Source organism: Aphanomyces invadans (genome assembly GCF_000520115.1).
Source record: "Aphanomyces invadans strain NJM9701 unplaced genomic scaffold supercont1.20, whole genome shotgun sequence".
In the NCBI taxonomy this organism is placed as follows: Eukaryota; Oomycota; class Saprolegniomycetes; order Saprolegniales; family Verrucalvaceae; genus Aphanomyces; species Aphanomyces invadans.
This window is the reverse complement of record NW_008580165.1, coordinates 467,069-479,316: the sequence shown is the minus strand read 5'-3', so window position 1 is coordinate 479,316 and position 12,248 is coordinate 467,069. Positions and strand designations below refer to the sequence as shown.

General features: G+C 54.2%; 7 protein-coding genes and 1 non-coding gene across 11 annotated transcripts; 2 read left to right on the top strand and 6 right to left on the bottom strand.

Moving 5' to 3' along the window:
- The first annotated feature begins 209 nt into the window (after nucleotides 1-209).
- H310_09246 (hypothetical protein) lies at nucleotides 210-1,063 on the top strand. Its single transcript, XM_008875270.1, has one exon. It carries the CDS (start codon nucleotides 265-267, stop codon nucleotides 898-900), a length of 636 nt encoding a protein of 211 aa, XP_008873492.1. The 5' UTR covers nucleotides 210-264; the 3' UTR covers nucleotides 901-1,063.
- Nucleotides 215-1,748, bottom strand: H310_09245 (hypothetical protein; the record flags this gene model as incomplete). The annotated part of the gene is made up of 1 exon (XM_008875269.1): nucleotides 215-1,748. One exon carries the CDS (start codon nucleotides 1,746-1,748, stop codon nucleotides 1,182-1,184), a length of 567 nt encoding a protein of 188 aa, XP_008873491.1. The 3' UTR covers nucleotides 215-1,181.
- Nucleotides 1,749-2,431: 683 nt separating this feature from the next.
- Nucleotides 2,432-4,741, bottom strand: H310_09244 (5-methyltetrahydropteroyltriglutamate-homocysteine S-methyltransferase; the record flags this gene model as incomplete). The annotated part of the gene is made up of 1 exon (XM_008875268.1): nucleotides 2,432-4,741. One exon carries the CDS (start codon nucleotides 4,739-4,741, stop codon nucleotides 2,432-2,434), a length of 2,310 nt encoding a protein of 769 aa, XP_008873490.1.
- A 280-nt stretch (nucleotides 4,742-5,021) lies between these two features.
- H310_09243 lies at nucleotides 5,022-7,662 on the bottom strand. 2 transcript variants are annotated; one of them, XM_008875266.1, is made up of 5 exons: nucleotides 6,727-7,662; nucleotides 6,512-6,674; nucleotides 6,188-6,459; nucleotides 5,693-6,136; nucleotides 5,022-5,644 (listed from the first exon to the last, which is right to left on the bottom strand). In XM_008875266.1, exons 1-5 carry the CDS (start codon nucleotides 7,648-7,650, stop codon nucleotides 5,201-5,203), a joined length of 2,247 nt encoding a protein of 748 aa, XP_008873488.1. In that variant the 5' UTR covers nucleotides 7,651-7,662; the 3' UTR covers nucleotides 5,022-5,200. The 2 variants fall into 2 exon arrangements, with proteins under 2 accessions (XP_008873488.1, XP_008873489.1); XM_008875267.1 differs by having other exon boundaries at nucleotides 5,022-6,136.
- Nucleotides 7,663-7,794: 132 nt separating this feature from the next.
- On the bottom strand, nucleotides 7,795-9,285 carry H310_09242 (mannose-6-phosphate isomerase, class I). The gene is made up of 5 exons (XM_008875265.1): nucleotides 9,176-9,285; nucleotides 8,980-9,105; nucleotides 8,719-8,915; nucleotides 8,301-8,668; nucleotides 7,795-8,252 (listed from the first exon to the last, which is right to left on the bottom strand). The coding sequence occupies exons 1-5, from the start codon at nucleotides 9,251-9,253 to the stop codon at nucleotides 7,831-7,833; spliced, it is 1,191 nt and encodes a 396-aa protein (XP_008873487.1). The 5' UTR covers nucleotides 9,254-9,285; the 3' UTR covers nucleotides 7,795-7,830.
- Nucleotides 9,286-9,628: 343 nt separating this feature from the next.
- On the top strand, nucleotides 9,629-11,881 carry H310_09240 (hypothetical protein). Of its 3 annotated transcripts, XM_008875262.1 has the most exons (7): nucleotides 9,629-9,770; nucleotides 9,820-9,915; nucleotides 9,962-10,123; nucleotides 10,169-10,381; nucleotides 10,431-10,525; nucleotides 10,577-10,646; nucleotides 10,698-11,173. In XM_008875262.1, exons 1-7 carry the CDS (start codon nucleotides 9,672-9,674, stop codon nucleotides 10,965-10,967), a joined length of 1,005 nt encoding a protein of 334 aa, XP_008873484.1. In that variant the 5' UTR covers nucleotides 9,629-9,671; the 3' UTR covers nucleotides 10,968-11,173. The 3 variants fall into 3 exon arrangements, with proteins under 3 accessions (XP_008873484.1, XP_008873483.1, XP_008873485.1); XM_008875261.1 differs by having other exon boundaries at nucleotides 10,431-10,646; nucleotides 10,698-11,881; XM_008875263.1 differs by having other exon boundaries at nucleotides 10,169-10,646; nucleotides 10,698-11,881.
- H310_09241 (hypothetical protein) lies at nucleotides 10,934-11,874 on the bottom strand. Its single transcript, XM_008875264.1, has one exon. The coding sequence runs from the start codon at nucleotides 11,858-11,860 to the stop codon at nucleotides 11,246-11,248; it is 615 nt and encodes a 204-aa protein (XP_008873486.1). The 5' UTR covers nucleotides 11,861-11,874; the 3' UTR covers nucleotides 10,934-11,245.
- A 263-nt stretch (nucleotides 11,882-12,144) lies between the features above and the next one.
- H310_09239 lies at nucleotides 12,145-12,225 on the bottom strand. Its single transcript has one exon. It is a non-coding gene; the product is annotated as a tRNA-Ser (tRNA).
- Nucleotides 12,226-12,248: the final 23 nt, after the last annotated feature.

Below are 12,248 nucleotides of genomic sequence, written 5' to 3'. Positions count from 1 at the left end.
TCTCCCACCTGCGAATGTTCGGTGTTTTTTGGGCCGAATTGCTAATTCTACCTATTGTCAAAACACTTAAGTGAGCGGGGCGACGTGCGTTAAACGAGTAAAACACAAGGTGAGAGGCGTTCATGGTCCAATCAGATCGCGCCTCGACGATGGACAGCCAATCGCCGTTGACCTTGAAAATGGATCCCTCATTTCAACTCAAGATGAGATGCGTGCCGCGATGAGGAACCCGTCCACTTCGAGATTCTCCACCACCGCCACACCATGACGTCTCTGATCGAAGCCGCAGCCCCCGCGCCGTCGACGTGTCCGTCCTCGGCCTCTACCATGACAGAAGACAACGTTGTACGCACGGGAATTTTGTACAAGAAGGGCTCGAAGACTGGATTCTTTGGTCGACGGAATTGGAAGCCGCGGTACTTCACCCTCACCTGGAACAAGCTGTCGTACTACCTGCACGAGGGCGGCGAGCTCAAGGGCGAAATCGACTTGCGCCAATGTACTTCGAAAGACATTCAAGTTATGCCAGAGGATTGCAAGAAAACAGGACACTCTGCATCGTCGATTTGGCGCATTTCCGTGTCGACTCCTGCGCGCCGACTCTTCATTGCAGCCGTGTCCGAGTACGAAATGAACGAATGGCTTGAGGACCTTATGGACGTCATATCTCGTCTCGAGCGGTCGGAAGGGAAGGCAAGCGATGTCGTGCGGCCGTCGGACGTCAATCTACCTACTAGCTTTGTGAGGCCATCGTTGATGGACTCGGTGGACCTGTTGGCGCGCGCCAACCCTCGTCGGTTCACTCTCATGCCGGCCAGGGTCCACCTTCGGCGAAGAGTGATTGCCCAGCAGCAGAGGGACCGGTTTAGCTGCGACGGACTTACAGTGCCGGTGGCATAAGCGCATTCTCACGAGCAAGACTGCCTCGACTTAATAGGATATTTATGAACGTGCATGTCAAACGACTGTGTTCGCCGCTTGCTGGAGGAATGCGCTGGCCACTTCGTCAAGATGAGATTTTGTTACGCTGTCGCGCGATAATCGAATCGTGTGTTCGTCGGTACTCTAACTGCCTACGGTAGCGAATAGGACACTTCGCGACGTTGTTGCTGACCAGACTGTCCTCCATCGGCAGGACGCTGTCACGAATGCAAGTGAATCGTAAGTTTGGTACATAGATGCTAAATAATGTCGGCGGCAGCTCTGTCGCGTTCGTGATGCTGGGCCATACGCAGGCCCCGGCGCAGCTGTAGCTGCCCTGGGACTAGCGTGATGTTGCGGCGGTTTGTCTTGGCTAGGACGTCGAGCGAATCGAGCAGCATCGGACGTGCAAAGGGATGTGTTCGGTACACTTCGGCCTCTGTGTTGGATGGCGAGGACGCGCCGAGAATGGGAACGTCGTGTCGCATAGTGACCTTGACAAGGTCTCGAATCCAATCACGCATGTCAAACTCTGTTGGCGCGGCGATCAAGAAGCGGCGGTGCGGAGTTGTGATGGCCACCCGCCAAATGGACGACGCGGATCGTCCAGTCTTCATGCAGTCGTTGGGCATGACGGCAATAGCTCCTCGGCCGCATCGAGTCAAGTCAAGTTCGCCTTTTAGAATGCCTCCTTCGCATGTGAAGTACTGGAGCTTGGACCACGTGAGGACGCAGAAGCGCGGCTTCCAGTTGTCTCGGCCAAACACGCCAACCTTTTTCCCTTTCTTGTACAGCACGCCCGTGCGAACGACCTTGGGCTCGTCCATCTGCGCGCAAAGTGAGTGCCACCCGCTGAGCTTGCCCGTTGCCGCCACTCTTCAGTGTTACATCGGGGTCACAGTGCCACCGGCGCACCCACTGCACTGTATGCCGGTCAAGATAGTCCAGTTCGACGATAAATCGTTCGGAATGAAACGGGTAGCAAAGATGGTCGGCTGGCAAACGGCGAAGGCACACGATGCCAGGCCGAGAAGGCGAAGGCAAGATCATGGACTCCAAGTTGTGTGCCGCTGCCAGTTGTGGGGCAGTGAGAGCCCTGCGTTTCCCGCTCAAATGCAAATGCGCGTCGCCAATACTCGGTTCATCCAAACACGTACGATAACTTTTCGTCGTGGCAGTACATAATGCGCGCTTGCACTTGGCACACCGATGCCTGCACACAAACACACCAGCAGCAAGCGATGCCAGCGCAGGAGGACCATGCTTTGATGATGTGTGTGGCGTCACGACACCGTCCTGGGCATGCTTTGTAGAGCGCATGCCCTGATAAAGGGCTAGGGGCAGACGAATTCATCATGCGCTCGAGGTTATGGTGATCATAATGCAGCCTGCACCAAGCTATGGGACAGCGTGTGCACTCGTGCAAGTGCCGTGCATCGCAGAGGTTGGTAGCTTTGTCGTGCGAACCATGGGCTTGTGCCTGGTCGACACGGACGAGACTGGGGCATGTTTACTTCAATGTTTCACGGACTTGAGTGGTGGCATCCACCATGTTCTTCAGCGCCGCGATGGTCTCGGGCCACTGGCGGGTTTTCAACCCGCAATCCGGGTTTACAAGCAACTGCGACGCAGGCAACAGCGCGAGGAAGCTGTGCAGTTTGTCCACGATTTCCTGCTTGGGGGGCACGACGGGCGAATGGATATCGTACACGCCAGGGCCGAGGTTCTTTTTGTACCCAATTGATTTGAACGCACGAATGGTTTCGTCGCCGGAGCGAGCGTTTTCAATCGAGTTGACGTCGGCATCCATCTCGTCGATGCTCGGCATGCAGTCGTTGAATTCGCAGTAGCACATGTGCGTGTGGATGGACGTCGCGTTCGCTGCGACCGCCGTGGACAAGCGAAAGGCGTCAACCGCCCATCGGAGGTACGCATCCTTCTTCGTCGGCTTCAGCGGCATGCCTTCGCGCAGTGCAGGTTCGTCGACTTGGATGATGGAGCAGCCAGCAGCTTCCAACGCGGACACTTCGTCGCGAAGGCACAGCGCAAGTTGGTACGCTTGATCCTTGCGCGAGATGTCGAGGCGAGGGAACGACCAGTTCAAGATCGTCACGGGGCCAGTAAGCATGCCCTTGACCGGCTTGTTCACCGAAACGCCTTGGGCAACGACGAATTCGCGCACTGTCATGTCCTCAGGGCGCTCCAAGTCCGCGTAGATAACGGGGGGGCGAACGCAGCGGGATCCGTACGACTGCACCCAACCATTTTGCGAGAACGCAAACCCGTTGAGCTTCTCGGCAAAGAACTCGACCATGTCCGTGCGCTCAGGCTCCCCATGGACGAGAATATCGAGACCAAGAGCGTCTTGCACGCCAATGTTGTATGCGATTTGAGCATCGATTTGAGCTTCGTAGCTGGTTTGGGTGATCTTGCCAGCCTTTAACTGCGAGCGAAGCGCACGAATCTGGGGGGTTTGTGGAAACGACCCAATTGTCGTGGTGGGCAAGATTGGGCAGGTCGTCATTTGCAGGGGACGGCGGGTGGCGAAGTCGGACGGACGCTTCAGGTCCGACTCCGTCACGTTGGCCACACGAGATCGGACTGCTGCCTTGGCTGGGTTCTCCTTGTAGTACGTGGCCCACGCAGACGCGACATTTTCAAAGGCTGCATCCAGAGTGTTCGATTGAATGGCCTTTGCGATCACCACGACTTCGTCCAGCTTTTCATAGGCGTAGCTAAGCACGCCAAAGAGGGCTGCGAGGTTCTTCTGGAAGTTCACTTCGGCTTTTGTCGTGTACGGCACGTGCTGGAGTGACGAGCTGGGTTGAATTGTCACCGCCGCGTTCGGATTCGTTGACAAGACGTCGACAATCGTCTTGATCACGGCGATCAATGACGTAGACACCTTCCAAATGCCGCGGCCGTCGACCACCCCAGCGCCCAGCCGCTTACCAGATGGAAAGCCAAACTTTTCCAAGATGCTCAAGTTGTCACCACGTGTGAAATCCAATGACAAAGCCGCGATCTTGGAATCAATAAACCACTTGTACACGTCTTCGTCGATGGCTTCGAAGTACGTGACCAAGTGCAGTGCGACAGCGTCGTGCGTCAAAGCCCCCGACGTGTCCTTTGACCCGTAGACGGTGGTCAGGTGCGGTAGCATTGCATGTGCATGGGCGCCGACGAGGGCAGGCTCGTGGATTTGCACTTCCTTCACACCGAGGGTGGCCAATTCCTGGAGCAGTTGCGCATACAGCGGTAAAATCTTGATGAGAATTTGGGCAAGCGTGGTTGTTTGGTCGTATTTTGCCAACGCGAGGTAGGTAAGGGGCCCCAAAATCACAGGCACAGCCTTGTCGACACCCAGCACGTTTTGAGCACGTTGGACGGTGGCAAGGAACAAACCAAAATTCGCCTTTGGGGCGGTGTGGACATTCAATTCCGGAACCTCGTAGTGGTAGTTGGTGTCGAACCACTTGGTCATATCCAAGGCAGGGATGCCATCGACACCACGAGCCATCGCGAAGTATCGGTCAAGGCCGTTGGTGATATTCTGGAAGCGCTGAGGCTCAGTGCCCAAATAAGTTGTCCAGTCCAGCACATGATCGTAGAACGAAAACATACCCACCGCGACGCGGTCAATGCCGCGGGCTTGTTGGGCGGTCCAATTTTGCGTTTCAACCATCTCTGCCACGGCGCGGAGCTGAGTTTCGTCGATGGTGCCCCTCCAGAACTTTTCCAGGGCAAACTTCAGCTCGCGGTTGGGGCCCATGCGGGGGAACCCAATGGAACCCGTGTCGATATCCAAACCAATGGCCATCGCGGTTGAGGCAAATTGAAAAGTGAACGGATCGAAGGGTTCAAAAGCTTTTATAAGGCATATGACGCCACGGGAGTGCCTTGAGGGTCGCCATGTCGCGCCTGACCAGCTCCAAACTATACAAACTTCCTGTCTAGTAGTCGGTGGCAGGTCAACTCAATTGCGAAATTGAGCGCTGCTTAGGAATGTGCCGGCTCATGCAATGAATGGTTTTGATTGGCGCACAGACGATCTTGGGTGAATCTAGCGCTCTGATTGGTCATATTTTGTACCCAAGGGTCGCATCTTGGTAACGTGGCTCGCAGATTGGTGATTCGCCAGTCGCGGCTTCGGCCTGGGCTGGATTCTGTCGTAGGACTTGGTGGCTCTGAAGCTCCGTTTGCACCGAGTCATGATGGATGTTAACGGCGTAATAGATGTTAATAGTGTCCAGGATGCGTGGTGGATCTCTCAAGTTGTTTACGCCCTGGCATGGGATTCGCGATAGGCGTCGAAAAAGGCGAGCATCGAATCGTTGATTTGCGGTACAATTTGAGCCAGTGCAAAGTCAAAGTGGCGCTTGGCAATATGCAGCGCTTCAACATCTTCTTGCATGGCACACAACGCTGCTTCTCGACAGAGCGACGCCAATTCTGCACCGGAATAGCGGGTCGTTGCCTTGGCCAGCTCACGAATCACGACATCGGGAGCAAGAGGCATTTTTCGTGTGTGAATGGTCAAGATCTCCGCCCGGGCCACTTCGTCTGGAGGTCCCACGTACAACACGCGATCTATCCGCCCAGGACGCATCAGCGCGCTGTCGATGAGGTCGGGTCGGTTTGTCGCAGCGACCAAAATCACTTGCTTCAAAGTTTCGATGCCGTCGAGTTCGTTGAGCAGTTGGCTCAGCACACGATCGGCCACCTACACACCAACCTATCAACGACATGCGCAAGACTCGCGCAAACTCACCCCCGAACTGCCACTACCGCGGGAACTCGCGACAGCGTCGATTTCGTCAAAGAATACGACGCTCGGGGCTGCCGCTTTGGCTTTGCGGAAGATGGACTGGATGGCCTTTTCCGATTCACCGACCCACTTTGAGTAGAGCTCGGGGCCTTTGATTGCAATGAAGTTCATGCCGCCTTCCGTTGCCAGCGCTTTCGCAGTGAGTGTTTTGGAGCAGCCAGGTGGTCCGTAGAGGAGAATGCCTTTAGGAGGACGAATTCCCATGCGAACAAACGCATCAGGGTGCTTCAATGGCCACTCGACGGCTTCCTTTAGCTGTTGCTTGATCATCCCTTGACCGCCGATTTCGCTCCACAGGACGCGGGGAATGTCGAGGGATATCTCGCGAAGTGCACTGGGGGACACAACCTTCATGGCAGCTTTCACGTCGCCGTCAGTCACTTTTATCTACACGTCGTGCACTGTTATCGACAAAAGTGCCCACCATGTACGGCATACGTCATGGCGATCCCGATGGAGTGCGAGGAGAGCAGCTTCCTTGCAAAGCGCGTTGATGTCAGCGCCAACATATCCATGTAATTTGCTTGCAACGTTGTCCATCGAATCAGGGGTCAGCGCGTGCGGAATCTTGGCCAGAGTCACCTTGAGGATGGCCAGACGGTCTTGGGCGCTTGGGATCGGGATCTCAATCTCGCGGTCCAAACGACCAGGACGGCGCAGCGCTGGGTCCAGCGCATTCGGTCGGTTTGTAGCTGCCAATACGACTACTCCTGCCGTGACTAGTGAGGCAAAGCAAGTTCAAAATGGATCGACGGATGGTACCTGGAGATGCGCTCAATCCATCCATGCATGTCAAGAGCGTAGCAACCACTCGTTTTTCCATGTCTCCGACGTGGCCATCGCGTTTTGGACATAGCGAGTCAATCTCGTCGATGAAGACGAGGGCGGGGCTTTGCGCGGCGGCGGCGGCAAATACGGCGCGGATCTAAGGATACGCTATCGGCCCTCATGGTGTGGAACGAGTGAGTGAATCGTACATTCGCTTCGCTTTCACCAACAAATTTGCTCAAGAGTTCGGGCCCATTGATGGTGAAAACCGCGGCTTGGGCTGCGTGGGCCACTGACCGAGCGATCAGCGTCTTGCCAGTACCAGGTGGGCCGTAGAGCAGCACACCTTTCGGTGGAGGCAAGCCAAACGATGCAAAAAGCGTAGGATGGATCAAAGGTTGTTCGATGAGCTGTCTCACAGCTTCAATTTGAGTTTGTAGGCCACCAATAGCTTGAAATGTTGGCGTTGTGCTTTTCACAACTGAACTAGTTGCTGACGATGCCCAGTGGACATTCACGGACGTGGAAGTGTCGACAGAGTAGATAGTAGTAGAAGGCACAGATGATGGAATAACTTTCGTCTTGGACGAGCACTGGATGACTTGAAACCGGCGACTTGCGCCATGCACTGGGAGGACAAGGATGGCGTCGTTCAGCACGTACATGCCAATCATCATGCACGCAACGTATTGACCCAGGAGAGACTGTTCCTTGTCGGATACTGGGACTTGTGTCAGCGCCTGCAGCGTCACTTGCGTGGCAACGACTCGAGTCGCAGTGCTGGACAATGTAGCCACCGTCACGGCTTGCGACGATGCTCTCTCCGCCACTTCTTTCCACACAGAGCCCAGCACGACCATACCAGGTTTCGTTTTGTCTGAAGGCCAGACTGTTCCGCACATGACAGGAGTCGGTGGACTTGTGTCTGTCGACACGACCACAAGTTCACCGAAACTCAAACGCCGCGCTTTCATATCCTGCAAGTGCATGTTGATGCGGGAAATGACCTGTGCTGCGCGGGGATCTGCACTTCCATGATGCAGGCGCCCAACTTCCAGCTTCAGTGGATGCAAAGGGACGTTCTCATCTGGTTGCTCCTTGGCGCCCTTCTTCCCTTTCTTCTTCGAGCTCATGATGTGTTTGCTCGAGATAGTGAATGGTAACCAGCACGAACGTCCGGATAATACGTTTTGGAATGCGGATATACATGCAACCAGTACTTTGATTGCGTACCGTCGCCGAGGAGGCGAGCCGGCGTGAATGAGGACAGTCGACGGTGCCGCAGAAAAAGGACGACGTGTTGATATCATGTACTATTTCTGTGCGTTCTCGTTCGGCGACGACCGATAGACGACGAGTCCGTCCGATCTGCTTGTGAGTGTGACGCTATAGCCTGCCGGAACAAAAAATACCTGCCCGGTGCCCACGTCGAGTTCAGCTCCACCTTGCACACTGGCGACACCTTGGCCGTTCAACACAAGGAGAATAGACGGTCCTGCAGTGGCCTCCAAGTTGTACGTCTTGGATGATGGCAACGTGATTCGCTCGACCTGAAACTCGGGGACGGGCGAGGTGTATCGGGTCAAGAACTCGTCGACAGTCTTGCCACACTGCACGGGCGGGGAACCAACGTTGTACGTGAGCATATCGACGAGCGTCGCCTTGTCGATGAACTTGGGCGTGAGGCCTGCACGCACGACATTGTCCGACCCAGCCATGCACTCGACGCACTCGCCTGGTCGCAGTCTGCATGAGTTAAGCCATCCACAATGACGATTCTCACCGGAGAGATACGCATGGGGTTCGTTCGCGCCAAGGAACACCGCGTCACCAGGCTCAAGCACCACATAATTCAACAGATAGGGCGAGAACGCGCCAATGTCGTTGGGGTACTGTTCGTTCAACCGTAGGACGAGAGCGTCGAGAGGTGAGAGGCTTTCGCGCAGGGACTCCAGTCGGGTACGAAGACTCGCGAGGGCAGCCGTAGCTTTGGTGGGATCGCAATAAATCATCGCGCGGAAAAAGGCACGGAGGGATGGAAGGTCCTGAAATTCGACGACAGCAGTCGCCACGGATGGGTCCACGAGGAGGCGGAACTCCTCGACGTGTGTGATATTGTTAACGATCTGAGCCATGGGACGAAATTGGCACCTAAGAGTTATCACGTCGTTAGGAGAATCGGGAAAGTGTTGAGGCAGTACAAGGCTTCAAAGTGGGTAAGGGCAATCGCCATTTCGGGTTTGTGGTTGGCATCTTTGTAAATATGGGGAAAATCCTTGTGCAATCGCTTCGCAGCAGATTTGTCGGGGTGTGCCTGGATCGACAGGGCTTGATTCACGGAGAGGACCTTGAATAGGTACGGAATGTCGGTGGTGTTGCCAAGAGCCCATGGATTCTCCTGTCTCGGCATTCTGAGGTGGGAAGGAAGATGGAGCGAGATGCGAGAGTGGGGACAAATGTACCTTGATCCACTCTGAAAGAAGTTGAGATGTGTCTGCAATGGACGAAGGGCCATTCGGGTGTGTCCCCATCCACAGTTCAGCGTACGGTTCATTGTCCTTGATAGCGTACGTCTTGTCCGACGCCGCCTGAACAGATGCATCGGACTCAAAACGAAAGTTGTGGTACAGCAGGAGACGAAGAGGAACAGCTTTATACCTTGAGATTGGCAACGATACTGCATGTTCCCTTCTTTCCCCATGCATACTGTTGCACGACGCACTCCAAGCGCTGCATACTCCTGCTCGGTGCCGCCACTTCACTTCCAAAGTAACGCCCCATGTCCGCCGCCGACGTCCCGAAGATCGAAGAAAATATCCGGATAATGTCGACTCAAACGACTTTCTAATTCTATGTCAAGTTATTCTAGCCTATAGAATTTGTCTGCTCTTGAGACATGGAGGCAGAGGGTATGCGCCGCTCTTTGCCACCGTGTCCGCATTGTCCGCGAGGTTCATGTGTCCATCGCTCCATAATACCACTGAGACAGGCAATGCCATGACCTCACTACGTTACCACCTTTGAAGCACTGACGTTGAACTTAACGTTGCTTGCACACGTTGATGACAAAGATTATCCGGATGTCGAAGTTCGACTGAATCGAAGATTCTTCAGAACCCTGGGTCGAGATCGCCGCCAACCAAGGTCATACTCCATGCAGGAGCATCACCGAGTGCTGTGCCTCGGGCAAGTCATCTCACTCTTCATTACGGTCACAAGTGTATGCACACAGGAGCTGACGTTAAACTATAACGTATGAAAGTGGATCTGTCATGATGCGCGCCATTAAACGCATTGCGTAGGTGCATCTTGCGACAACTCAATCAGTGGGGAATTACTTGCTGCTCATCGGATACCTTGTCTATCGATGGTGGATGCGCGATGAGAGTTCATCAGGGGTTAGCTCTTGCAGGCTCTGTTTTGGTTTCACTCATGTGGACGTAGACTCCTTGGTGGAAGTACACGTTGCTCGCATTTGCCGACGTGGAAGCCAACTTCCTCGTCGTGCTGGCGTACAAGTACACGACTATCAGTAGTGCGATGCTTCTTGATTGTTTTACCCTTCCCGTGGTCATGTTCCTCTCCATCACGTTTCTCCATGCCAAGGTATGTTCCTGAGTCCATGTCCACGCTGATCTGTGTTTGTTGCAGTACTCTACGCAGCATTACACTGGCGTGGGCCTATGCCTCTTTGGCATTTGCTTCCTCGTCGTGTCTGATATCATCAACTGCAAAGACGCGTCGTTCACGTCAGACAGCTTCAACACGACGGCGCTGTTTGGCGATGCGCTGTCGCTTCTTGGCGCTACCATCTACGGCGTGTCGAACGTTGCCCAGGAATATTTCGTCAAGACCAAGTCTCGGGTACAAGTTCATCCCTTCTTCCAGTTCGTCCAAGTTACTCGCGCTGTAGAGCGAATTCCTTGGCAACCTTGGCTTGTATGGCTTTGTCATCTGCGGCTTACAAGCTTACTTGGTCGAGCGCGACAGTTTTCTGGTCGTTTCTTGGTTCGCACTCGACTTCACAAGGCTCGTTCGTGACTCGTTGCTTCGATGTAGGTCCATCGGAAGCGTCGCTTTCTTCACGCTATATGTGGCCGCCCTGTTCCTCATGTACTCGGTCACAGCGGTGGGTCCTACCCCCGATATGTTTGCAAACGTCAATGGAACACTTGTTTAGATCATGCTACGCGATGGCGACTCGGCCATCTTTAACATGTCGCTGCTGACGTCTGACTTTTTTGGGGTGCTCGCTGGCATTTTCCTCTTTCATGAAAGCTTGAGCTGGCTCTACTGCGTCGGGTTTGTTTGTATCTTGGCTGGCCTGGTCGTGTACACACAGGCCCCGCCGCCGACCGCGCAGACAAAGGTTGCCTTGCTGCACCCCGACGACGCGTGCTTGCGCCTACTTCCGCACCAGGCGGCAATCAACACCCTCGCGGACGGATAGTGTCCATGTTTGAAGTGTACAAAAGAGGCTGGCTTTGGCTGTACTTCAAGAGCTAACCCTGTCAATGGCACTGTCGTCAACGATCGTGATGAACTCCATCCAGCAACCAAAGCCCCGTTGGATCGAGTATGCATGTTGGAATTTGATGAAGTTCTGGCCACAGGTGGTTGATTGAAATATAAAATTAGAGCGAATTAACTGCGGAACCACCTGTTGGCGCGGGCACTACCTTGCACTCGCTGAGTAGTCTCGTCGCCACAGTTTCCACTGACATCGGGTTAATCCTTCTTCACGGCCAGCCCTTCCAATGCCTTCGCGGCTTCGTCACCGGCAGTAGTGTCAGCAGCATCAGAGCCAGCTTCCAACACCTTGTTGGTCTTCTTCGCTTCATCATGAGCTTCCTTGAATGCTTGCGCATTTTCAGCGCTGGTAAATCGAAGGGCAAATGTCTTGGGTTCGACGACGCCTTCGGAAAAGTCGTAGCACGTCCACACCCAAGCACGGTCGCTGCCCATGTTTGCAGACAAAGTGGCACGGGATTCGACCAAGTGGTTGATCAGGATCTTCAGCGTCTTTTCTTGACGCATCAGGAGACGAACCTTGCCGGCTTCCTTGTGCTTCAAAAAGCGAACGTTGCCCACGCCACGTTCGCACCAAGTCTTTTCACCAGTGCCCTTGTTCAGTAACGTTTCGCGGAAGTCGAACAGCTTTGCGCGTGTAGTATACAACACTTCTTCGTCCTCTTCACCGGACACAACTTCGACTTCGTTGAGCTTGACAACGGGTTCAAAGTATGCTTGCGGCTCTTCCGAGGCACCGGTTTCAACACCGCCTTCATCGTTTTCGTTATCTTCTTCAGCAGCCACAACCACCTTTTCTTCTTCAGTTGCCATGTTTCCTGTCGTCGCCAAAATGGGAAATGTCTAGTCGTGACGAGGTCGAGGCTTCACCTACTCCTCTCCTTTTTCCTCCAATCAAACGTCTCAAGTCTACAAGTCACCCAATCAAAACTCCCCATTCGGTGCCAACCCCAGCCACTGCTTTCCCTCTCCCTCCCATATATATTTCCATCCAGTATGCAAAAAGCAGGCGAAACAACAAAAATCTTTTTTGCAGCTTCTAGAAACTGTGCAGTATCGTTTAGCGACAAAGATCCTCGACTGTGTCAGAAAAGGCTCGTCAGCTGTGAGATTCGAACTCACGCGGGTTGCCCCATTAACTTAGCAGGCTAACGCCTTAACCACTCGGCCAAGCTGACTACTGGACCACCTGACCCCGCTC